Consider the following 25,155-nt stretch of genomic DNA (forward strand, 5'->3'; position numbering starts at 1 on the left):
TAGTTTTTGGTGCTTTCTGAGGACACACTTTGCTTTTGGATTGGTAGGAATTGATGTGATTGTTACAAGGCCATTAAGTCACAAATGGAGGAGGACAATGACTATTCAAGAGCCCAAGATAGCCCATTTTTAATTAGGCCTTAGACTTGCAACATTCCAACCCTCATGTAGAATGATAAAAAAAATGTATGTGTTCTTTCTAAGGCCTTGTATCTATACAGTGTCAGCTCAGGCGGTGATTGTCTCCCTCTGTGAACCGAAACCCTGGACACCTTGTCCTTCATGGCTGCTGGAGATCTGCTCCAGCCTAGTGGCTCCTTCCAGCTCCTGCTGTGTGTCTGTAGGATAAGGAAAGGCAGTGTGAAATATCAAATTGTGTTTAGTGACTATGCACTAGATCAATAATGTTTATAACACCAAGTAGAAGAAATACGGTGCTAGCCAATGTATCTTACTTTCTAAATGATCTAAGGCCTCATGTGAAGATCAGCCATGGCTGTCTCAGCCAAGGAAATTATTTTTATCCTATGTACTACACATCTTCTAATGGATAATTTTGAAAATCCTACTGGAAAGGTCAGCAAGACTTAGCAATAAAAGTGGAAAATAGAAATATTTATGTCATTTACAATAAATACTTTTTGCCATGGTATGAAAGCTGTGTTCAGAGTTCTGGGATTCACAGTGCAGGAGTTAACCCTTCTACCTACCTACACACACACACACACACACACACATACACATACACACACATGCAAGATGCACACATGTACACATGCACGAGCACATGTATGCACATGCACGCACATAATCCACACAATGCACACAAATACCCACATGCAAAAATACACACATATGCACACATGTGCATATGCCTGCACACATGCACACATATACACATAAACACACACATGTACACATATACATATGCGCATGCTCACAGACATACATGTGCATCCACACTTGCACACACAGACACATACACTTGGTTGAGAAGCATATCCTAGTGATAATGCAGATCTGTGGCTGATTAGTGGGCTCATCTTTTGAGGAGATGACTGACTTTAGTCTTGCAAGACAGTGTGGGGAAGGTACAGGTGGAGGCGGGTGAGCTCTAAAGAACAAAAGCTTTTCCACCTGTGGATTATTTCTCAAGGAGTGCCTGGGACTCATTTCTCTTGGAGGAAAGTGGAACTATACTAAACTTGTTGGACTGGAGTTTTAGGGTCTCTTGATCGGGAAGGCTTCAATGCCTTCAATAATGTTAAGGCATCTTAGGCCTGGAGAGGTAACTTAGCAGTTAAGAGAGCTTACCATTAGAAGACTAGAGCATGTAATACAATATCCATACCAAATGGCTCACAAATTCTTATAACCTGAGAACTCACATGTATGTACACACACACACACACACACACACACACACACACACTTAGGTTGTGTATCTGAACAGTGATAATATCATAAGAAGTTGTATGACTTCTCCTGGGGAGATGTGAACAGAGGGGCTACTTATAGGAGCATGGACTCTTAACATGGATGCATTACTGAAACGCTCACTCCAGCGTGGGTGGTGATTCATGAAACCTGCATCCCTGGAGCTCTGCACATAACCCACAGATAGTATGACAGGTTATAGCATCTCCTCTCTTTCCAGTAGTCCTTATTGTTTATATAAGTCTGAGGAGGGAGGGCCTATACATCAGTAAATTTTAGGAACTCTCTAGTCTTAAGGATCCTTCATCTGGAATGAAACTGTTTAAGTTCAGAAGCTATCACCCATGAGAGAAGTGTATCCTTTATAGGGTTTCAGACTGGAGATATCTTGTATCCCACTGTTCTTACTGGTCACATGAATTTCTATTATCCAGAAGAGGTACAGTCTGATTTATTTACTTTTTCATTGTTTTCTTTCTTTCCTTTTCCTTCCTTACAACTAAAGAGCAAGCTATAGGAGACACTTGGAGTCACACAGATATCCTTGTCTTTGTCAAAACCCCCTCTAGATTTGTCTTCAGTGGTTATAACTTGCCTGAGATGTTTTTTATTAATTCACTCATAAATGTTAATATCCAGTTTTGTCTCTTGCCAGTTGGTATTTGGAGTTCTGTGGCAAACATGTGCTTCATAATTTATCTGGCTGCCCCCTTCCTATTTTCTAGTGGTTTATAATTCATTACTCCTCTAAAGTTTTAGCGTTCAAAGTGTTCCCTCTTGGCCAGGAATCTTATATACTGGCTTCTGTTTCTGTGGTCATGCTCAAATGTTACGTGAGCAAGCAAACATCCCTGTTTACAAATCTTGAGCTGCCAATTACCCCACCTTCTTATTCACAGTTTGGGTCCTGGGAAGTTTGTGTGCAGAGCATACAAAAGATACAATGTGACCATGCGAAGTAAGATACAATGTGACCATGAGAGTTAAGAATCTCTGCTTCTCATTGAGTCCAGATGTAAGTTTGAGTGTCTTAGCTCAGGTTGAGTAGCAACCAAAACAACAACAACAAATAGAACAGGTAACTATGGATGTAAAGGGAGAAAGAGTGAAGGAGGAGGACCTTTTATACACAAGTGTAAGGACCTGTGTAAGGACAAGGAACATGCCTGCACACCTGGCATTTGACGTCAGAACTCCTCCTTCTAGAACAGCTCAAAATTCTGAAACCTGGCCACTCCACAGCAAACCCTCCCTCCCCTTTGAGAACTTAGGCTGGTATGCATCTTCTTTGTTCTGTCCTGGTCAGAGTTTTGGTCCAATCTGTCGATGTCTTTGCAGTTGTTTAGTAACAGAGCCCCAGCAGAGTTGACTGTGGACTTCACCAGCATCATGAGTTCTAGAGCCACTTGGGTCACGGGCCCTTAGGCTGCAAGCTCTCTGTGGTCCTGTATTCTCAAAGGACATTTGATAAGTCATCTCGTAGAGTATCCATTTCCTCTTCATGCTGAAAAGGAAAGTAAACTTAAAATCGTTAAGGTTTTCTTCACCTTTAAAAGTCTATAAAGGTAGGGACCTTAAGTATTTGAATTAGTGATCTCTTGTATTTGTCTTGGCCCGTTGTGGTGATTACTATTAATGATCTACAGGATTCAGATTCTTTAGGAGACAATCTGTGGCAGTGCCTGTGAGAGAGTATCTAGATTAAGTTGACTGAGGTGGAAGCGCACACCTTCATTGTAAGTGGCATTGTCCCATGGGCTGGAGTCCTCGACAAGGGAGAACTTCAGCTAAGCATCAGCATCCACTGTTCTGTGTCCTGGCTGTGGATACGATATGACAGCCACCCTCAGCTCCTGCCACCAGACTTCCCGGAACAGACTGTTCTCTTGAAGTGTGAACTCAAATAATCCTTTCGTCCTTAGGTTGCTCTTATTGTGTGTTTCATTACAGCAGCCATACAGGTAATGTATCACCCAGCAGTGCTAGGGTTCTGTTCCTGTGCTCCACCAAATTGCCAGTTTCAGGGATTTTTTTCTTGTTTAATACTTTTTAGCCCTCTAAGTTATCCCTAATAACTGAAGTACAATCTGGGTTTTAATTCATGCTTTTGCGATAATGTATACAGATACTATTCTCACAGCAAAGGAGATGCATTTGCAAATCCACAGTTAATGGGATGTTTTGAATTCTTCCCACGAGTACATTAGGCTACTGCTCACTCATGATGAAGATGCCCCAGGAAACTTCTCATTTCTCCACTCAGCATGAAGGATGGTTCTGGAGAAACTGAAAGTGCTATTCACATAATTAACAATTAGAGTTATTAGAGAGGGGTGTCTGCTCAGATATCTGTAGTTCTGGGTCCTCGCCTAATAGACAAGGTCAGGGCTGACCGTTCGTGCGTGTGTGTGTGTGTGTGTGTGTGTGTGTGTGTGTGTGTGTGAGAGAGAGAGAGAGAGAGAGAGAGAGAGAGAGAGAGAGAGAGAGAGCATCAAGTGCCTCTGAGTATTTTAGGGTCAGAAACACACATCTAAGACTGCAGGCTTAGATCAAGTCTCCTGGTTCTCTTCTTGGTTGGCTTGGGCAGGCAGGCTAGTGCCCACCTCTACCCCCAGCTTCAGAATTTTGTCCAGATTGTTTACCTCAAGGAAACCTGACTTGCTGATGATTCCACGGCTTTGAACGCTGCTGTCTGCTCCTTTCAACAAAGAAGAAACAGCTTGCCTCTGAAGACTGTGAAAAGCAGGGTAATTAGGTCCCCAGTCTCTCTCAACTCAGAGTCACACAATTATTTAAAATTACTTTCACCTCCTGGTCTTTATGCCTGTCATATGAGTTTTCAGGTTTCACTCCTTGCATTTCCAGATCTTAGTGCAGAGGGACAGGGCAGGAGAGGACGGAAGGGACAGGGATTGTGGAATACACACTTATTGGCAGTGTGGCCCATTAAGCGCTGCAGTGTGGCCTCCATTGGCAATGGATGTCAGCTCACTGAAGCTGGGAGTGTTTACAGCTCAGTGTTCTCCAAGGGGCCCAAGGTGCTGTTGAGAGCAGTCCTTTACACAAGTCTGCAGAAGCAGGCCACCAACAAGGGAAGCTAGAGTGGCAAGTTACCTCTATCAAAGCAGTAGGACCAAGGTGAGTGCACGCCCACCCAGGGCTTTCAGAATGGAAGGGCGTGGCTTGGAAAAGCTGTTCCAGAACCATCGTAAGGAAAAGTAGAAAAAGAGTTCTTCCCCCAAAGGAGGAGGATACCGTGGTCTCCTGTAGACCCACAAGGACATATTTGGTTTCCTTCCTAGATTTCAGAAAATGACTTTCAGAGTGTCTCCGTTGAGGGACAAAGATCAGAGGTGTTCTGAAGGGGGGCTGAACACCGTCTGTATTTTCTCTAACAACCAGGAAGTACTTGCATGTATCAGCGTGTGGTGTCACCCTGAGAGGGATGGAGAGGTGGAGAAGGAACAATGTAGGGGACATTGGAGAAAGTGCTCAGAGCTCACCCACTTTGCCATATTCATTATTTTGATCCAAAAGGAATTGATTGCCAGATACCCCATGAAATACATCTTTCTCCATGACTGATTATAATAAGATATAAATTTCTACAGGAAGTTTTCATTTACAAAAAACCAAAAACGTTTTCATGAGTAACTCCAGGGCGTTCAGTCATCCGAAGGCTCCCATCTTCTTAGCTGGTCTTTAGCACTCAACATACATTTTCTTCCCTTCCTTTGATTTACCTCCTGACCCAAGTACCCCAGCACCTTTCTACGGCTTACCGTTGAGTCTTGTGAGATGCTATGAGATGTTTATATACGTATACATAGATATACAGTTAATTTTCCCTTGTTCACCTGTTCTGTGTCTCTTCAAGATGACCAGCTAAAGAATCAGAAGGCTGCAAGTTTGGCAGTTTTCCTCCTTTTCCCTTGAAGTTTCAGGTCAGGAGGAGTGCTAATACAGAGGGGACACCATGAGAGTGCCCTGGCTCCTCCTGGCTGGTGTTTCTCTTCTCACGTGCCCAAGCACAGATTCTGATTCACTCTCACACTGGGTGAGGCTTGGCTGAGGCTGCACTAGCAGTTGTCCCTGTGTCCTCACCTCACACCCCTTCCCTGACGGTATCGGTTGTCAGTGCAAACACCATTGCTTCACATCAAAGGGAATGAGGGGGTAGATTATTCTGAGGCCAGATATTAGTGACGAAGGCTGAAGAAGTCAGCTAGGTCACCTCAGGTCCCACATTCCTACATGGAAGCAGTTTCATGAAGTTTTGCAGTACCAGAAGGAAAGAAGTGAAGGCAATTGTAGAGTGAGTGCATCAGAGAGGAGCAGGGGCACAGCCAGGCAGGTCCCCAGATGTTATCCAATAGCACTCTTAGCCATTCCATTGGCAGACAATGAAATATTTCTATGTTTATCAGGATGGTAGGTCTGACAAAGAGGTGGGCAAGGAATTTTGGGGGGGGCACTAAAGATAGCTCAAAAGAAATTAGAATATTTGGGTGAACAACATCCCAAGCTCTCCCATAGGCATTAAAGTTTTGCCAGGCCTAAGTCTGTGGAGACAGTCTCTCCAGTAATCCTCACGCTGAGTAACACTTGCCTCCCCTCAGGCCCTCCTCTCCCCTTCTTGTCTGTCTGTCTTTGTTACAATGGACTGAGAATGGGAATGTGTGTCTGTTTGCGTGTCTGTTTTATTTACTGGTGTGTGACAAGAGCCAAACCAATGCCCCACGCCCAGGAGGAGTCACTGATTGTTGATTAAATGAATAATGAATGAAATGAATTTGGGTAAACTGGTCAGAGACTTAGTGACAAAGCCAACTTAGAAGCCTGGAGGAACCTCCTTCTCAAATACGGCTTAAGGAGGAAAATGTAGCTTCTATACTCAAATGTGAATGACAAAAACTACACTTGGCTGAAAGGTTCTCAAGTTCAGTTGGCTAAGAAATGCCAGCCAATAGGATTTCCTTCTCTCCATTGATGATTCAGCCTAATTGGCTAGTGGCCATTGTTACCTGTTTCTGGTATGACTTTAAAGGTTGTGAGTTATAGTTTTAAGATGTGATGCTCTGGTTTTGTTGTTGGTTGATGTTTGTGTGGGGAGCTGGTGGGATTGGCTCTGCTGAAGAGATGGGAGTGGAAGAGAAAAATATCAGAGCAAATGTCAAGAGCGAAGCTGGTCTCCTCTGGAGCAGGAGGGGGCGAGTCATTCTGACCCTGGCAGTTGAACTCCATCATAGCTGCCATTCTAAAGGGGGTTAGTTTATTCTGACGCCATTTTGAATGACCATGACCCTGGAACACAGATTTAGGTTAGGTTACCCCCCAATTCGACATTCCAACAGAGAAGCATTTCCATGAAGATTTTTTAAAAATAGTTTTGAAGGACAAAGAAACTCATAAATTGAAGCAATTTAAAATGCATTAGTGGGTATGCCAGGTGGTTACATGAAGACGGGGGAGCTATTTTGTAGCCCAAGATGCTATCTTGATGACGTTCTTAGCTCTTGGATTGGTGGAAGCTGGTATTCTGCTAAGTTAATAGCTTCTAAGAGGATTTTATTTATTATCGCAAGATGTTAGTTCTAAGTTAATAGCTTCTAAGAGGTTTTTACTTACTACCATGAGGTGTTAGTTCAGATACAGAGAGGGCAGGGAATGACTGCCCCAGAACTAGCTCAAGAAAACGTAATTAGCCTCAAAATCTAAAAAATTCCAGTGTCTGTCCAGAAGTGGAATTCCAATGGGGTCTATCAGTCTTGGCAGACACAGACTCCTTCTTGGAGGTTGTTTTTGTTTGTTTGTTTTTTATTCACAGAAAAATAAGGTGTATTTGTGTGACTGAATACACAGAAGTTGAATAAATACGAAAAAATGCTCTCATGAGAGAGAAACAGATCCAGTTGGAAGATCTTGCTTTCCCTTGTGTTGACAATGACCCCATCATTCGGTTTCCTTGTAGCCTCCCCGCCCCAAGAAGTTAGTCAGTTTTTCTTGACCAGGTTCTTCTGCAGTGTCCTTTCCTTCCTCCTTTGTAGCAGTTGGCATTGAGTGTTGTCCTGGTAACACTGTTTGTGCTGCCCGTTTGGAGCTGGTAAAGCTGTGGCCATGCACCCTTCGTGAACCCAGCGTGTCACAGGAGGGCATTGACTGCTGCCGCAGGTCACATCCCCAGTGCTCTAGTGCTCGTGAGAAGGCTACAAGTCACTGTGAGATCATCTGAGTGGGTTTGTCTTAGGGAGGTTCTTAACGATGCTTATGTTGCTGGACCTCAGCAGCCCCAGCAAACTAGGCTCAGCCACCCATCCTTGATAGACCAGTTAAAGAGACGGGCAATAGTAAAAAGCAGAGAGAGAGGAGATTCATTCCACGTGACCACATGGGGAAGAAAGACAAAAAGTTCAGTGATGTCCCCGCCCCACACGTCCATCTTGAGGGAGTCTTGATGGTATACTGAGGGTAAAGGTGTGGATAACTCAGTCTAGTCAAGATATGGCCCCATCTATTATTGGTCAGTTATCTCAGCTCTAGTCTTCCCTGCAAGGTGACAACTCCTAGGACATTCTGCTTCATAGCAGTTTCTCAGAGATAATTGTCTCAATAGCATGATGGTCGAAAGGAGGGATGTTAGTGTCTCCTTGGGCAATCTTCTCTCCTGACAGGATGGTTGCATCTTCTCTGGGGCCTGAGGGAAGCTCAGCTGACTGCAAGTTTGTTTTAGAAATAGGTTAACTCTAAGGAGTCCGTGGCAGATCTGAGATCTGACCCACAAGGTCTGTGTGTCTTGGAGAAGGACGAGACTTGACATCTGAGCCTTGTTCTCCAGTGGCTAACCAGGGTTAACCGGGGCCAACCAGGGCTCGGTTCCATGTGCTTACACTGAAGCTTTTCATGGGACATATGACCTGAATGGAACAAGGACCCAGGGATGGCCTGGAGCAGAGGCTCCTAATGCGTTAATAGTACAGCTTCTCATGTGGTGGAGACTCGAACTATAAAATGATACAGTAGCTACTTTAGGACTGTAATTTTGCTACTGTTATGAATTGTAATGTAAATATCTGTTGTGTAAGATATATATGTGACATGGGACCCCAAAGGAGTCTCAGCCCATAGACTGAAAACCACTGGCTTAGAAGACAGGAGAGAGGGAGGGGGAGAGGGAGGGAAGCTTGTTAAATCTGGGACGAAATCGGACATTTACAAGCTCTAAAGAAAGAAAAGCTATTTCTGAGCGTCTCAGGGGAAGCTTTGGCCTCCAGCAGCTGATCTGTTGGAAACAGTGAACACAGCACTGTATGAGAAGGGACGGGTCTGCTGACTCCCTTGGACACCTCCATTTGCAGTTGCCTTTCCTAGGCTTGGCTCCTAGAGGATTCCCGAGGGGTGAGCTGTGCAGAAACACAGAACCAACCCAGGAACCACTGTGCTCACAGAAATGGCTTTCTGGCCGAATCAACCCCCTCAGGACCCTTCCTGTGCTTAAAATCCCCACGTGTCCTCAGGCGAAACTCCATAATGAGACTATTACTCACAAATAATGGTTTCGCGGGTGTCCCATCAGAGGCCCTCTGGCCTGCCAGTGGTGCTGCACTGGAACTTTAAATTGAGGTCAGTGGCATTTAACCCGGGTGCCACATCTTAATTTCTGTCAAGTGTAAACTCAGTATGGGAAAAGACTGAAGAATTTCCATTACTAAGAAGTGTTCCCCAACAAAGATTTTTACTTTCAATTTAAAAAAAAAAACACTTCATTTTCAATTTCATTTTTTAAAAAATAAAAGACAAAAATAGCAAGAGGCACAGGAACGAAGTTCTATGTAATAAACAGAAAGCGACAAAGGTATAAGAACCTCATTATGCAGCCGTGCCTTGAACCCTTCAAGGAGAAGCATGAATTGTGTGTGTGTGTGTGTGTGTGTGTGTGTTTGTGTGTGTGTGTGTGTGTGTGTGTGTGCGTGCACGCGCGCGCGTACGTGCACACACACTCCTTGACTAAGAGGAGGACAATGGTTTCTTTATGAACCATTAAATGCTATAATAGTGCTCAGACTGAATCCTCACAGACCTGTGTTGGGAGAAGCAGTATTTCCTATGTTTCAAGCCAAATTCTGGGGGCGGTGATCCTGGTACTTAAAATTTATAAAAATTATCCTCTCTCTCTCTCTCTCTCTCTCTCTCTCTGTGTGTGTGTGTGTGTGTGTGTGTATGTCCATTTTTAGAAGACCTGGTCTGTGTGAAATCTGGAAAGTATGCTCAAGATCTAGGGTAGGGAAGAGCCAATGTAATTTTGAGTCTCAGTACAGCTTTGGAGAGAGAACTTCTTTGTATCCTCTGTCTGTGCTGTTAAGGCCTCCAACTGCTTGATTGGGGTTTGCCTCACAGTGTTTGTTTTTTAACTCAAAGTCCATTGCCCCGAATGCTAGCTGTGGTTTTAAAATACCTTTGCCACAATCTCCAAGCCAGTGCTTCACCCAGATAACCAGTTCCATGGCCTAGCCAATATCCAAGTCGAACCAGTCCTATATAGATCTGGGGCATGGGAGAAAGGTCTGAGCTAGAATGTTAAACTGAGGGTTAGTCCCCTACAGAAAACAACTCCAACACTGAGTCTTTCAAGGAGCCTGGTATAGCCATAATTCTATTAACATCCATCCAAAGGAGCAGTTTCTGACATACTGTCCACATGTAACTAGTCTGTGGCTCGTGACGCTAGTTCAGACGGTTTCCTTCCCATCCCCCTCTCCATTCTAGTTGAGTCATCTTAAGCACGTTCACTGATCTTTCTCTAAGGTACTTGGCATTCAGGGTGACCCTGTATGTGTGATATCCTTTGGTGATAAACAGCAGTGTGTACAGTGTAAGCTGGTCTGGGGTGCTGGTCTGGGGTGCTGGCGTGAACGCTGGCTGGCTCTTACTTGAAATCTGTGGCCATTTCTTTTCCTTTTTCTTCTTTTTTTTTGTCTTTTCTTTTTTCTTTCTTACAACTTTTTAAAAAAAGAGATACATGTACAGATTTTTAAAAGCATTTTGACATAAAACTATATGAATAGATTTCATTGAAATCTTACTAGTTACCATAAGCATAAAGTACATGTAAAACAAAATGTAACATGGAAATAGTCAAAGTTTTCTTGGTGTGTATAGATTAAACATAATGATTTTTAAATACCAAAAATTGCTACAAGGCTATCTTTTTATCTCTTGAGTTATTAATGATTTAAGGTCTAGGTGTACCCCCACTTTGAGTGGGTGCTATACACTTGTTGTTGTTTTCTAAGAAGGACTGAGGCTTCTACTTTTTGGCCTTTCTTTTTTTTGAGCTTCATATGATCTGTGAGTTCTTGGGTATTCAGAGCTTTCTGGGGCCAGTGGCCACTTCTTACACATGACTGTGAGGCTGGATCCAAGATAGAAAATACCACACAAGAGCTGTACTTGCTGTTTTTGTGTGGCTTGGGTTTGTAGCTTCAGTGATGAATAAGCTTATGGGAATTTTTACCTGTGGATAAATGGTATCATTAAACTTTTATATTTTTTGAATAGGGATTATTATATTCATAAAGATATGCTCTACTTCAAGGAATCTTGTAGAGTAATTACAACATGATTGTTAATATAATTTGATATCCCCTGCTGTGCAAAGCCAATCTGTCTTCCCCGAAAATCCTTTTTCTAGAGTAAGTGTGACTGAAAAAGAACAAATTACCTTTCAAGTACTAATGGATCCCAAGCAGAACGTCTCAGCCCACACAGTTGAACACAGTTGAAAGGGGCAGGAGCAACCTCAAGGCCAAGGCAAAGCTTGGGCCACTGACTTTCAACTTAGGGGGTTGGGACTTTCAAAATGGAGTCATTCCGTGGTCTGTGGATGTTGCTGACCAGGAAGTAAGTCAATTTACAAGCCCGGCAGCCATGGCTCCTTTGTTTTGTTGGTCTTGAAGGCAGTCAAAGGCATTGTTCTCCAGCTGCTGGGACAGTGAGGACTGGAGGAGCCACTGTCCTCAGCAGGCTGCTGGAGTCACTGGGGTCCCAGCCTGCAAGGAGGCGCCCCCAGAATGCTGGGTTTGCCGTATCAGTTGCCACTAAACCGTCAGCACCCATAGTCAGTGCCATAGGCCTGGTCCTTGGAGGTGTCTGACTATAGTAAATGCTAAATAAGCATTTGTTATGGGAGAAATTAGGATCTTTATTTCCAGGCATAAATTTATACCTCGAAGAGCAAAGTTTATGGAGCAAGGTGTTTAAAATCCTGATTTCTCTGTTTCTGTGGAATGCAGTAAAACTGAGTTTTCCTCATGACAAGTGCAGTTGAAAATGCTGAGACAGATCACAGTATATGTGCGTGAGCATCTCTTCCCTGAAACACCCAGGACCAGAAGGGTTTCAGATTTGAGAGAGTTTGGGCTGACGAGATGGCTCAGTGGGAAAAGGCGCTTGCTGCCAAGCCTGATGACATGAGCTCAGTCCCTGGAACCCACATGATGGAAGGAGAGAACTGACTACTGAAAGTTTTCCTCTGCTCTCTACACACATGCCATGGCATGCACACTCTCCTGTCAACAGATGGGCACTCGCTCGCGCGCACACACACACACACATGCATCATAATTTTTTTTAAGATGTGAGGGGTTTTGGAGGGGAGGAGGCATTTCAGAATAGTTGAACAGATTTTGTTGACTGAGTGTCCCTCAATCAGTCAAGTTGAGTGTAAAAACCCTTAAGTGTTCCAAAATCTAAAATGTTTAGAATGTGCTGGAAAGATGCTTTGATTCCTCCCATCATCCACCAATCTTTCCTGATAACCATTGTGATCTCTTTAATTGATGTATCGAAGCATAGCACTCTCTCGTCTTCCCAGAGCATGAAATGCAAACGAGCGTGGTCATTGAAAGCCCTCTACTGCTTCGCCCCTTAAGATCTGGAGCCCACTCCTCTCTTCAGCCTCTCTGTGTCTCATCTCCCTCACCACCAGCTCCAGCCATGCTGACCATCCCAGCCCGGGGTTACTCTCCTAACTGGAACTTTTCTCTCCGAGTCCCCCAATGTCTGTCCCTTTCTGACTTCGTCCCCTCCACTGAAAGGCCACAGCTGTAGGGACACACTGGAGATACCTTGTTTGTATTTTGTCCTCAGTAGATTTTTGTTGGCACAATTGTTTACCTCCTCCAGCCAGAATGACAGTTGGGGACCTTGTTATGCCTCAACACATGGCACGTAGAAGGCATGGACACAATATTCATTGATCTGATGATTATCAATACAGAGAGACACTTCAGTAGAATGAAGCAGTGTGTGAGTGGCCCACCAGAACCAGTCAGGGCAGGTATTCCTGTGTTCCAGACCTTCTCTTGTTTCCTGTTGGGCTCCCCTGATTCTGCTGCCCATGTCTGTCCAGGTACTGATGCCTCCCCGGCCAGTTCCATTCCCAGCAGCTTGCCTGCTGCCCTGCTTGGGCCCAGGAGTCAGTGTGCCCTCTCTGAGTTGCACTGTGAGGCATCTTAGGCCTTTGTGTAGAGCATGCTTCTCCTGAGTCCTCTGGAAATGGAGTCGTGAAAACCCAAGAACTTGTATGTACCAGGTGCTGTGCTAAGCCATGTTTTTATATTATATTAATTCCCCTAATTGCCTATAAATAGGGTCATTCCATCCTCACCCTGGGAGCTGCAGTATAGCAGGTCACATGGCTTTCCAGATCCTGCCAGATGCAAGCCCCCGGGTCTGCTGGCACCTGCAAAGCATGTGTGCTTAGAGGAACTGAAGATGCCTGGAGCAGGGCAGCTGTGTAGAGAGAAGCCAAAGTCAGGTGGAGATGGGGAGGGGTTGGTTTGTGAAATGAATAGCCCTTTCCATTAGGAACAATGGGAAACAGTGAGACTGTGTGGCTTTGGGGGCTGCTTGGGGCACCTGTGTGTGCTCAGAGGAACTACAGCAGTCTGGAGCAGTACAGCTGCGTTGAGAGGCAGAAGTCTGGCTCAAGTAGAGGTGAGGGAGGGTGGACTAGGCTATGATCACATTTTATTTTAGTTGCTATTTAAGAAGCAGTGAGAGAAGGCATCTTCAGGGCCTGCTTGGTAAGAGTTTGGAGATCTCGAGTTCAGGCTCAGTCTGCCTCTGAGCTGTGGTTCCTCCTGGCCATGTCTCAGGGAAGATCACTCAGCCTCTCTCAACTCTAGTTCTTCAGCTGTAAACTGTGCCTGTCTCAGCACAGCCGAGCAGTGACTGTGGTACTGCCTTGCTCTAGGTACTCAGTGTTGGGGTTTAAGTGTGAAATGCCCCACCCTAGGCTCACAGGTTTGAAGAGTTAGTTCATCTATCTCCAGCTAGTAGTGCTGTTTAGAGGGTTGTAGGAACTTCTTTAGCTTGTAGGATCCTTTAGGGGGCTCCAGAGATGCTGACTCTATCTGTGCCTCTGGTTGTAAAACTGGGGCTTTTCTCTGCAGGTGTTTTAAACTCACTCTCACTGTTTGTGGTGTGGGTATTTAAGCTTTAAAAAGCATTTAAGATTTTTGTGTGTGACAGGTGTTTCCCCTGAATGTGTCTTTGCGTCACATGCGTACCCGATGCCTGTGGAAACCAGAGAAGGGCGGCAGACTCCCTGGAACCGGAGTTACAAACTGTTGTGAGCCATCTTGTGGGTCCTCTGTAAAAAGTCAGTGCTCACAACTGTTGAGCCATCCTTCCAGCCCCCCGTGGTGTGGAAATTTGCTTATGTGAGATTTACTTTCAATATAACTGTAGGAAGAACCCAGTGTCCATTTCAAACCAAATGAAAGGACTCAGCTCCCCTTCAGACCGGTCTCCCCTCCACACACTTCCAGTCTTTGATTTTGTGACAGGACAAGGTTGTCATTTGCAAAGGTCAATCTCAGGAACCACAGGTCAAACACAAACCCCTTATGATATCTTAAGTGAGATCACAGTTGTGTGCTGGGCCATATTATAGGTATTCTTGGTCACATGTGGACTGTGCACATATCTTACGGGTAAGTGGAGATTATATTTCTTAAATCGCAGTCTTCCTGAATCTTGTAATTGTTCCAAGGAATGATCTGGCGATTGGTGCCATCTAGACTTCCTTTCTTCTTACTTACCCAGAGTCTGCAGTCTGCAAACATAAAAGAACCTTGTGGGTGGAAGACAGGCCGACTTGACGGGATGGTACTGCCCACAAGAGACCCAGTTACAGTGTCAGTAATCTCTGGCTATTTGTCAGGTGGCCAGAGGTGGCAGGATTGCTGGTTGCATGAGTAGGCAGAGACAGTGCAGGATCTACTAACAGTTAACCCTAAACAGTCATATCCCTTGCTGGAGTTGTCCTGTGTCCATTGCCTGGAGGCATAGAAATCACTTAGGCAGACTGACAGGCCAGGAGGCCAGTCTAATTGCCAGTGCCCTCAGACATCCTATGGGGTAAGGAGCAGAGATTCTCCATTTTGACCAGCACAGACACCCAGTGTATTTATGGCAGAAGGAAGGACAAGGCATGGGCTAGTCCAGTGCCTCAGTCAAGAGGCCTGACAATTAAAGACGATGAATCAGTGAAGTTCTTGTGGACTTAGCAGTGAAGTGGTGTGGGAAAGGCTTTGTCCAGAGCTCACAGAGGCGGCCTGTGTGAGGCTGTAGCAGGGGAGATAACTGAAAGGATATACGGTCATGAGGAGATCTATCTCACACGGGGCACCAATGTTGTTAAAAGATGACGTCCTGGGTTTTGGAACCAATGTTAGGGAATGAATGAAGAGAGCAACGGGGGTGGGGGATATGGCCCATGGAGGTGCAGTGAGGCCTGGGGGCAAGGGAGATGCTTCTGGGGGGCCCATATTGGGAATCCCTTCCCCCTGAGGGACCACCCACATGACAATATGGTACAGAATAGAGTTTATTCAGGTCATGGGGGAGTTAAAAGGGTAGTAAAGGCAGAGAGAGAGGGAGAGAGAGAGAGAGAGAGAGAGAGAGAGAGAGAGAGAGAGAGAGAGAGAGAGAAGAGAGGAATAAAGAAGTAGAGGGGTAGAGGCTGGCCATGAGCACATGGGGGGGAGGGAAGGGGAAGAGGAGGGGCAAGGGTGGGACAGCAAGAGAGAGGAGGGGGCAAGCAGCCCCTTTTATAGTGTCAGGTCACTGGGGTGGAGCATATTTGGCTGTTGCCAGGTAACTGAGGGGTGGGGTATACCTGGCTGTTGCTAGGTAACTGAGGGATGGGGTTTACAGAATCCCAACAGTATCATATAGTCTTTGCTCAGAGCAGACAAATTGTGGGAGACAGGGTGCTTCCAGGTGGAAACTGGCAGGAACCACACCAGGGAGGGGCTCAGAAGGCAGCTTCCTCACCCTTCCTCTCTTCATTGTGTAGCTCTGGGCTTTCAAAAGCATTTCATTTGGTTTGTGTAGATAAACATTGGGGGCAACTTTTATCTAGGGTCTTCCTACTGTGATGTAAAGAGCACATGGCACCAACCACGTTGTCTTTGTCTCTAGAAGAGCTTAGGTTTACCGGAGCCTCTGTGCCCAGAGACAGTGGTTCTGCATTAGAAACACTCGGCCTAAGAAAACTTTCTGGGCTTGGTCCTCAGAGCTTCGGAATAGGATGTAGGAGGCGTGGCCTCTGCTGCTGCTGTTGCCTCAGGCCTGCACCTCAATACACAGGGGTAACTCTGTTTAAAGTGCTTGTAATATAGTCACGAAGGCCACCGTTGCTGTACATGTTTTATTCACAGGCTTGTTTTGTCTCTTTTAAACAGGTACTTTGATGTTGGACTACACAATTTCTTAATCAGGTAAGTCAGTGCCCTGTGATTTTAGTTTTGACCAAATAGCAAAACTATTACTGAAGAATGCAAAGAGAACACCGCAGACAGTGATGGCAGTGGAATTACTTGCTAGGAAATCATTGTTGACTTTATGTGTGTGTCCACCCAATCCCACAAGAATGACGACTCAAATCTGCTTATCAGGAGTGACAGATGTAAGTTGTCCTAATTTGCTTTATACTGCTTTGATAAAACACCATCCAAAAGCAACTTGGTGAGGAAAGGGTTTACTTAAGTTTGCAGTTCCACCATCAAAGGAAGTGAAGGCAGGAACCTGGAGTCAGGAGTCGAAGCAAAGAGCACAGAGGAAAACAGTTTACTTAGTCATTTCTAATATGGCCCAGGCTAACCTGTCAAGGGGATGGTACTGCCCATAGTAGGCTAAGCACTTCTATAGCAAGCAGCAATCAAGAAACTGCTCTATAGACATGTTCAAGGGATCTGGTGAATCTTCTTCAGGGTAGACAACCAAAATGATCCACATTTACTAAGATCTTTTTTCCAACAATAAAGCTACTAGAAAGATAAGTAGCAGGTGAGAAAAGTGAGTTTTATTGGCTGACATCAAACATCCAATAGTCCATTTGGCCAGTTCTCTCCCATTGGAAACTTATTTTACAGTCATAGAAACATGACCCACTGCATAATTGAGATTATAGACATGCGTTTATAACCTAGTTTATTGGTGAGCTTTACCACAATGACTGATGATCATTATGAAACATTTGGAAAACATAGGAAAGTTGTATTTTTAAAAGATTTTATTTTATCTTAAATGTGTATTTTGCCTGCATGCCTGTATGTATGTAAACCATGTATGTGCCTAGTGCCTAGAGAGACCAGAAGAGGGCATTGGATCTCCTGGATTTAGAGTTTCAGATGGTTGGTGATCATCATTCTTTTAATAATGTTAAAAAATTATTGAGATGCCTGTCAAAATTTGGAGGGAATAATGGTCGCTGAGGAATTGCTGTAAATGAAAGACTGTGAAGGAAGCAGCCATCCCTGGGTTTTCCTGTCTGTAAATATCGGCTCATGTTTATTGATTCTGAAAGTTTGTTAAACTCTAGTCACTTTGGCTTCTGTGCATGTCCTGTGGCCTTTTTACCTTGCCCCAAGGCATGACCCTTCCCCACTGGTAAGATACTGAAGGAAAATGTCACCTGTGCAATGTTCCTGTGACCCCCTGTGGGGGGTCAAGCCTTCCTTGCCTTCTTCTCAAGCCTTCTCTAGCACCTTGGAATGCCTTGGGTTTTCTTTGAGATGGAAAACATAAGACCACAAGACGATAGTGTGTGAACTCTTGATACAGCAAGGGCCAGAACAGCACAGCAGGAAGAACAAAGAACCAAGGACACAGCAGAGGGGGGTGTAAGAGTTCCACATGTAAGCAGATTAGAAAAGACTGCCTGGGAAAATGCCCAAGAACAGCAACCCTTCACCTCCTGTGGACCCAAGGTCATAGAATAGAATCCTCCCACCCCTGCCTCCAGTGCTAGATGTGGAACCTGGGGACTTGCTAGGTGACACCTACTACTGATCTATACCTGCAGCCTAGTTTGGAGTATAGACATGATGTTTTGACACTTTACAATTTCATGGAACCATTCCCACAATGTCTATGGTAGACCCAAGTTGGGTCCTTATTTTTTTCTGGTAACTTTCTTCAGGGAAGGGGCCAATCCCCTAATCATTTACTATTATTTGGGTTGAGAAACTTGTGTGGAATGAACCTTCCACAGGCATTTATGGAGGGGGCGAATGAAAGGAGAGGAGGTACGTTAGACTGGGAGACTCTGCTTCTGCTTGACATTTGCCTCCTACAAGGGTGCATCTGAATGCTGTTATTTAAAAACAAATGGGTCCAACTTTTGACTGTGGGTTTCCCACACTTGTCTGCTTGTGGTTTGACTGAGAATGGTTGGCCTTTGAGGTTTCACTCCCATGTCCTTATCCAGACTCCAGGCATGTGGGCAGTGGAGGAGACAGAAGCATGGGTCTGCTGTAGCTGGGGCCGGATCCATGGTTCAAGGCCTTGTAGAATGGCTATAGCTGATAATTCTGGTTAGTGTGTGAAACAAAGCTTGGGGAGGAAGGTTTCCCTCTGTCCCGTGAATCCTGGGATTTACATCCCCTTTACTCAAGGGCAGCCAGAGCAAATCATATAAATTGCTTATGGTTGGGGATTGAGTGACATCTCTACTTGCCAGCACCCCAGTTTCTGTGAGCACCTGTTTTCATCCTCCATCACATGCTGGTATCCCCCCAAGCAAACAAATTAAGACCCCAGAGTCTTCCCCTCTCAGCTCAGGAGTGTTGGGGGTGGGGAGAGAGATGTAACTGGTTGCTTGGAGCAGAGTGGTCTTCCACTGAGTTCTGGGTCCAGACGGGCTGGTACTGGCTTTCTAGCTTTCATGTTCTAAGCTTGGGAGGTCAAGCACAGGAGACCAAGTGTGTTTAAGGTTGGATGCAGTGGTAAGAATCAGTTGAGTGGCCCAACGATGATGCTAAAGCCAGGCTGGCTGCAGAGGGAACAGCAGTGATGCCTCTTAAGTTCTGAGGAGGAAGGAAAGGGCGGCTGGTGCAGAGGGTGGGCTAAGTGGCTTCTACTGTTTAGCCAGCAGAAGATCCCAATCCCCCTTCAGATGCTGAGAAAGCTGCAATGCCATCACATAGTGGCCCTGCTGCAAGAGCAGTGGTCAGTGACCCTGGGGCAAGCTAGAGGGAGTGCCATTTTCCCATATATTTATGGGGGGGGGGGAGAGAGAGAGAGAGAGAGAGAGAGAGAGAGAGAGAGAGAGAGAGAGAGAGAGAGCGAGCGCACTTAAGGAGTCTTTTCAAGGGAAAATAACATTCTTGCTTGTAAAGGAAGATGTGTAAAAGGGATTGGCACCATTTGGTTCGTTTTTGTTCCAAGAACTGTTTGCTGGTTCCAGCAAGCTCCTGAAGCGTCTCTGGGTTGTCAGCCTGGTGAGCCTGCCTGAGATTAATCAGCCGTGGCTTTGACGTGGATGGCGGCAATGTTGTCTTCTCAGGAATGATGTAAGCGTCCCCAGAGCTCGTTCTGTGATCCCAAAGCTGAAGAATGAGCTTCCTTGTTGGCGCTAGTGTGGCACAGTGCTCAGGCGGGAAGGGCAGTGACGTGGAAGTGTGAGCATTTTCCTCTTCGTGTTTTATGATGACTGCAGGGTGGTGGTGATCTCCGTCTTCCTCCTTTATCTTACACAAATCAGAGGAAAGACTTTCAGGAGTCAGAACAGACACCCACCAGAGAACCTCAGAAGACACTGGCTGGAATTCTAAATGTGCCACTACAAAAGAAAAAAGGAAAATGACCAACCTGGCAATAAAAGATTGTAGAATAGAATGTCTTTCTTTGTCTCATTATGGACAATAGGCTATCATGTTTAAATTTAGCTTAGTCTAGCTTTGGCAAGAAAGTAGAAAAGATTTGTATTTAAAAAAAATCAATTTTAGTTTTTTCTGATTTTTAAAATTGTTTACATTTTTATATATTTAAAACCATTAAATTCTCTTCCTATTTTTAAATATTGTGTATATTTAATGTTTTAATCCATTTCCAATGTGTATTTCAAATGGATATCATTTTTCCCCTTGATAGTAAAATAGTTTTTACTAAAATTTCCACATTTATTTGAAACACCATGTTGGCATATACAAGTATTATTTTGGTCAGAAAGAGGATACCTTGACATCTTGTTAGGATTAACAAGGGTACAAAGTATGAATGCTGCCTTGGGTGACTCTGAGGTGAATGGGAGAGGCTGTGAGCTTCCAGGGTGACGCTAAAGCTTTTGAGAAGGTTTGTGGAGTTGATATGACACTTAGAAAATAAATTTCTGTAGTGTTTTTTCTTGTCAACTTGCCACAATCTAGAATCACCTGAGAGAATAGCCTCCATTGAGGAACTCTCTAGATCAGGTAGGCTTGTGGGCATGTCTAGAGGAGATTGACTTAATTGTTAATTAATGTAGGAAGATCAGTCCATTGCGGGTGGCACTATTTCCTAGGCAATAGTTTCTGAACTATATGAGACAAGAAACAGCTAGACGAGTAATCAAGCAAGGGTGGCTTTATTCTCTCTCTTCTCTTGGCTGAGTATGGTATGTCTAACTGCTTGAGTTTGTGCTTTGACTTCCCTTGAGTGAAGGACTCTGACCAGGAGTTGCATGTCAAATAAGCCCCCTCCTCTCCTGTGTTATTTATGTCAGAATATTTATTATAGCAACTAACAAAACTGGAAAGTTCCATCTCATACATGGACAAATTCCATTTGTAGTGTGGTATTTAATATAGTGCAAATTCGATTCTGTACAAGTGAAAGTTCTTACATGAAAACACACCTCACCTTTCCAAAACATGATTTGTTCTGATGAAGGGAAGGTAGACCAGATGGCTGTTAACTTCTCATTCTATCTTTTTTTACTCCAGCCTTTTTACTGGGTATGTGGTATCTCAAATTGCTGAAAGGATTGAGACTGTCATTAGCATTTTAGTTAAGCAATCTAGCAGCCCTGCCTTTCTTGCTGATACCTTATGACTGATTGGTTCATGCTTCTAGTTTTTCAGCTTAAGAGTTGGGTTCAAAAACAAACTGGGGCTTGAACTGTGAGTCTCAGTGATATCTGAGGCTTACTGTGTCATGAGAGCCACAAAGTGACTCCACAAACATGGGTCTTGCTACTTTGCCCAGACTGACTTGAGACCTGGGCTCAAGTATCCTCTCCTCTTGCCTCAGTCTCCTGAGTATCCAGGATTACAGGAATTTGCCATTGTACCTTCCACCCCTTTTAAGTTAGGTAGTATCAGTTATAATAACTACTGCAGGTCATTGTAGTGTTCATGGAGTTGATGAAGATGTCTGCTCACCATTATTGCAAATTTGTCTGCGATTGTGTGATGTCCAAAGTCCCTGAAGAATCTCCCTTGCATATTAAAAAGTCAGGTGGTTAAGTGAAGGATTCATTCAAGGTAAAGGGTTTCTCAAGAAGAAGGAAAGAGTCACCAGTGAGCTGTGCCTTGCCCATATTCAGAGGTCCTTTGAAACTCCTTTGGTTTACCAGCTGGAAAATTGGAGGAAGGTTTTACAAAAAGGCAGAGGTCCATTTTTGGGATAATGATGGTGCTGGGAGGAAAATTATGGTCTGTATTTAGTCTAACATCTTAGAAACAGCAAAGCATGTATGAATTCTTGAGTCTACTGAGAAAGCCCTTGCATGTATGTTTCTAAACACACATGGAGGGTGAAAGGCATTGCATACATGTTTCTAAATACACATGGATGTGAAAGGCATTGCATACATGTTTCTAAACACACATGGAGGGTGAAAGGTATTGCATACATGTTTCTAAATACACATGGAGGTGAAAGGCATTGCATGTATGTTTCTGAACACACATGGAAGTGAAAGGCATTGCATGTGTGTTTCTGAACACACATGGAAGTGAAAGGCATTGCATGTATGTTTCAAAACACAGAATGAAAGCCATTGAATATGTATTTCTAAATACACGTGGAGATGCCAGTTCCAACAGAAACACTTGCTCAGCTACTGAAGATTTAATTTCCTTTTCACTTTGTAAATGTAACACCTTTTTTAGTGTTAGTAAATTTTTTGAATGATGGTATAAAGCATGGTCTTATTAAAACAGTCTTTCTAGCTGAGCCTGGTATCTGTGCCTTTGTGACCTTGTGGGTCAGGCAAAAGGGACAGATACAAAAACCACTCCATTTTATATAGGGAACTCTAACACTTCCTGATTGTGGCATTTTGAGGAGGTCAGTTCTGCATCTCACTGAGGACACTCAGGAGGAAGTATGCAAACCACTGGGTATAAGTGTCCCTATCCTGTCCCACTTCAGCCTGCCTAGTTCTATTTCCTTCCTGCAGCCTTTCTCCAGACCCCTGCAGGCACTGATTATGAAACTTTCTGACCCCAGAATTCTTCTGCCCGCTGTTCTGCTCCTGAAGCCATGTTGGGCTAGGTAGAGCCCCATGAGGGTCAGAGTAAATGCTTAGGTGTCAAAGGCCAGCTTTGATACTACATGGTAAACTGAGGCAGGTGGTGATGTATGGCATTGGGGATTGGGGTCAGTGCTGAAAGCAGCTGATGGAAGTCAGCACTCAGAGGTACTGACCTGGGCCTGTCTAGATAGCAGCCAATGGGGTGCATGTGCACACACACAGTGGTTGAAGTAAAAGCAGGCTCCAGCATTTTATTTTATCTTAACCCCTTTTATACCCCTTAGGACAAAGTTGTTGGTTTTTTTTTTTTTACCTTTGTAGCCACAAGTTACAAATTTTCTAGACACAATCATCACAAAAACATATTCTTCAAAAACAGATTAAAATCATTACATGAGGAAATTACAACAGGATTATTATGTATTACCCTTTTGAAACTTATACCTAACGAAACAATTCTCATCTATCTTTCTCTCCATAAGCTCATTGTAATCCCAAAGCAATAATTCTCTTGTCATACATTAGCAAAATTTAATCAGGCAAAGTCTACAGTAGCAAGTTTCTCCCGATCCTTGGCTGAGAACAATCTTAAGTTACTAAGGAGCAGGTCATATGTCTTATCTTGATGTCTTGATCAGCTTGACTGGCTAATCATCTGTTCTATGTTCTTATACTCACAATAGAATTGCTTATCCTTTAATTTATAACATTTCTGTTTCATGGTGCACACAGAAAACCTGTTACAACATTCATAGATCACCAGGCCAAGGAACTCAGGCTCAACCTAGAATAATACTTTTTTTTTTTTTATCATTAACTTGTCCTAAGCCCATTTTTTTGCTACTACAATCACTTGCTTGTAATGCATAAAAGAGTGCTTGCTTTCTCTCTCTCTCTCTCTCTCTCTTTCCCCTCCTCTCTCTTAGTTTTGCCAGTCTATGAGGAAGGAGCACATTCTATTCTTGAGTCTAACTTTCTATAAACTACCCAAACTTCCCCAAATTATTTAAATCAAGATAACTTCCTATAATTACTTAAATCAGGGATTGTATAAAATCATTAATTTATCTAAACAGCATTATCTCAAGAACATTCATCTTCTTCATGGTGATCTGCAGGAACCTTGCCCAACAGAGTGGGCTGTCACCTAGGAAGTAATTACACCAGGCTATAGGCAGTGAGGGCCTCTTGGTGTCCACTCACACCAAGCCAAATCAATGAGGTATATGACAATGGCAAGCATGAGAAAGCACATCAGGACTAAGAAGTAATCCTGGGATGAACTCTCTGGGGCTCTGCCTTTCCAGAGAGCACTCTTAGCTAAGAAGATGGTGGGCTGTATTCAGGGAGCTCACTTATCCACTGTAGCTCTTCCTTCATGGAATCTGACACCTGCTTGACTTTCATACTCAGGAAGGTGTAGAATGCATGCTTTTAAGGTGTGTGTGTGTACAGTGTGTTTGTGCATGTCACATGTACTCCTAGACATTGAGTGAGGTCTCATTTATCTATGTATTCCTCAGTCCCCATAGTGCTCAAATTCCTCAAAACTGTTTGGATAAATTTTAGTAGCAGTGGCTTGGTCCAGAGCAAACTTTGAGGCTCTGTGGGTCAGCAGGCAAGAGTTCACAGAAGCAGAAAGAAGCAGCTGTGTTTCTATATACAAAGTCACGACAAGCAAAGATCAGTGAAGAAAGCAAGGGCAACCCAATGCCAGAGCATTGTCCATGAGGACTGATGAATACCAGCAAAGAGTTGCAAGGAGAACCAATGCAAGAGTGCTCTCCACTGTTGGGCTATATGTATACTCTTTCCAAACATCATGTGTCCTCTTTAGCATTGACTTAGCAAACATCGCATGCCATTTTACCAGGCAGCTTCCAGGAAAACTACCACATGTCTGTTCTCAGCAAACTATCCGCTCTTGTGTCTGCTTCAGTCCTCTCATATCAGACAGCTTCCAGAGAAACATCACATGACATAACTGAGTCTCCCAGCGAAACCAGATATTCCTATTTCAGGAGATTCTGTCTCAAAACAACTAAGGACAAAATATCAAGGAAGCAATGGAGGTGAAGGGTGTTTAAGTACTGAGGGACATGATCTGGCATTCATTTTTTTCCCCCAAAGTCAGTCTGATAGACTTTGTGAGCTATTCTGTGTTCCTCCCAGGAACTCGACCTGGGGTGTCTAGCTGGTGCGTGCCCCTTAGAGAAAGCCCCTACAGCAGCTACCCTGAAACTCCTTAAGTTGGGGACCAGTAACACAGAACTACTATATCTTGTGTAGCAGGAGTAACTTGACCTACGAACCCTCATGTGAGGCAGTTCACTGAACTACAGTAGTGCTCTCTTAGGGCATGGGCAGCTGCCTGGTTTCCCAGTGCCAGGGCTTGGACACAAATTGGACTTCTCATAACAAGTAACCCACTGTCTCTGGACTTCTCAGCAAACCTGGGTTCCAGCTCCTTTCCTGGCTTACCTCTCCTTGTCCAGCTGCTGATGGCTCAACTAGCTATTTACCCTCCTACCTTGGATGTCCACCATGCTGGGCTGAATGAATGGTGCTGGCTTCTTCTCTGAGCTGCCAGAGGCATCTCTTTCTGGCTTCCCTTCAAGTCTTGGCCTGATATCTGATGTCTTCTGTCATTTCTCATCAGGAGCAGAGCCCATCACAGTTAGTACCAGCTAGGGAACTGCGTTCCTGGTCCCAGGCATTTCATTCCTTTGCTGGATAGCAGGATCCTGATCATGTCTCCCAGAGCAGCAGGTTTAGTTCTGAGATGACTCTGTGACCCATTGCTCACTCCACTTTTGCTGGTCTTGCTTTTGAGACTTCTTAAGAAATTTTTATTTTTATCCTTATGACTACTCTATTTGGATTTGTTAATTTGAAAGTTTGGATTAAAAATA

General features: G+C 44.2%; 1 protein-coding gene across 1 annotated transcript in view; it reads left to right on the forward strand.

Moving 5' to 3' along the window:
• HHAT (hedgehog acyltransferase) overlaps nt 1-25,155 on the forward strand; it is a gene marked incomplete at both ends in the record, with an annotated part of 213,915 nt that overhangs the window by 77,794 nt on the left and 110,966 nt on the right. The window contains one exon of the mRNA XM_080921169.1: nt 16,188-16,223. Coding sequence (XP_080777295.1) covers nt 16,188-16,223 — 36 coding nt within the window. The remainder of the gene's footprint in view (nt 1-16,187; nt 16,224-25,155) is intronic.

Source organism: Micromys minutus, assembly GCF_963924665.1.
Source record: "Micromys minutus genome assembly, chromosome: 1".
Lineage (NCBI taxonomy): Eukaryota > Metazoa > Chordata > Mammalia > Rodentia > Muridae > Micromys > Micromys minutus.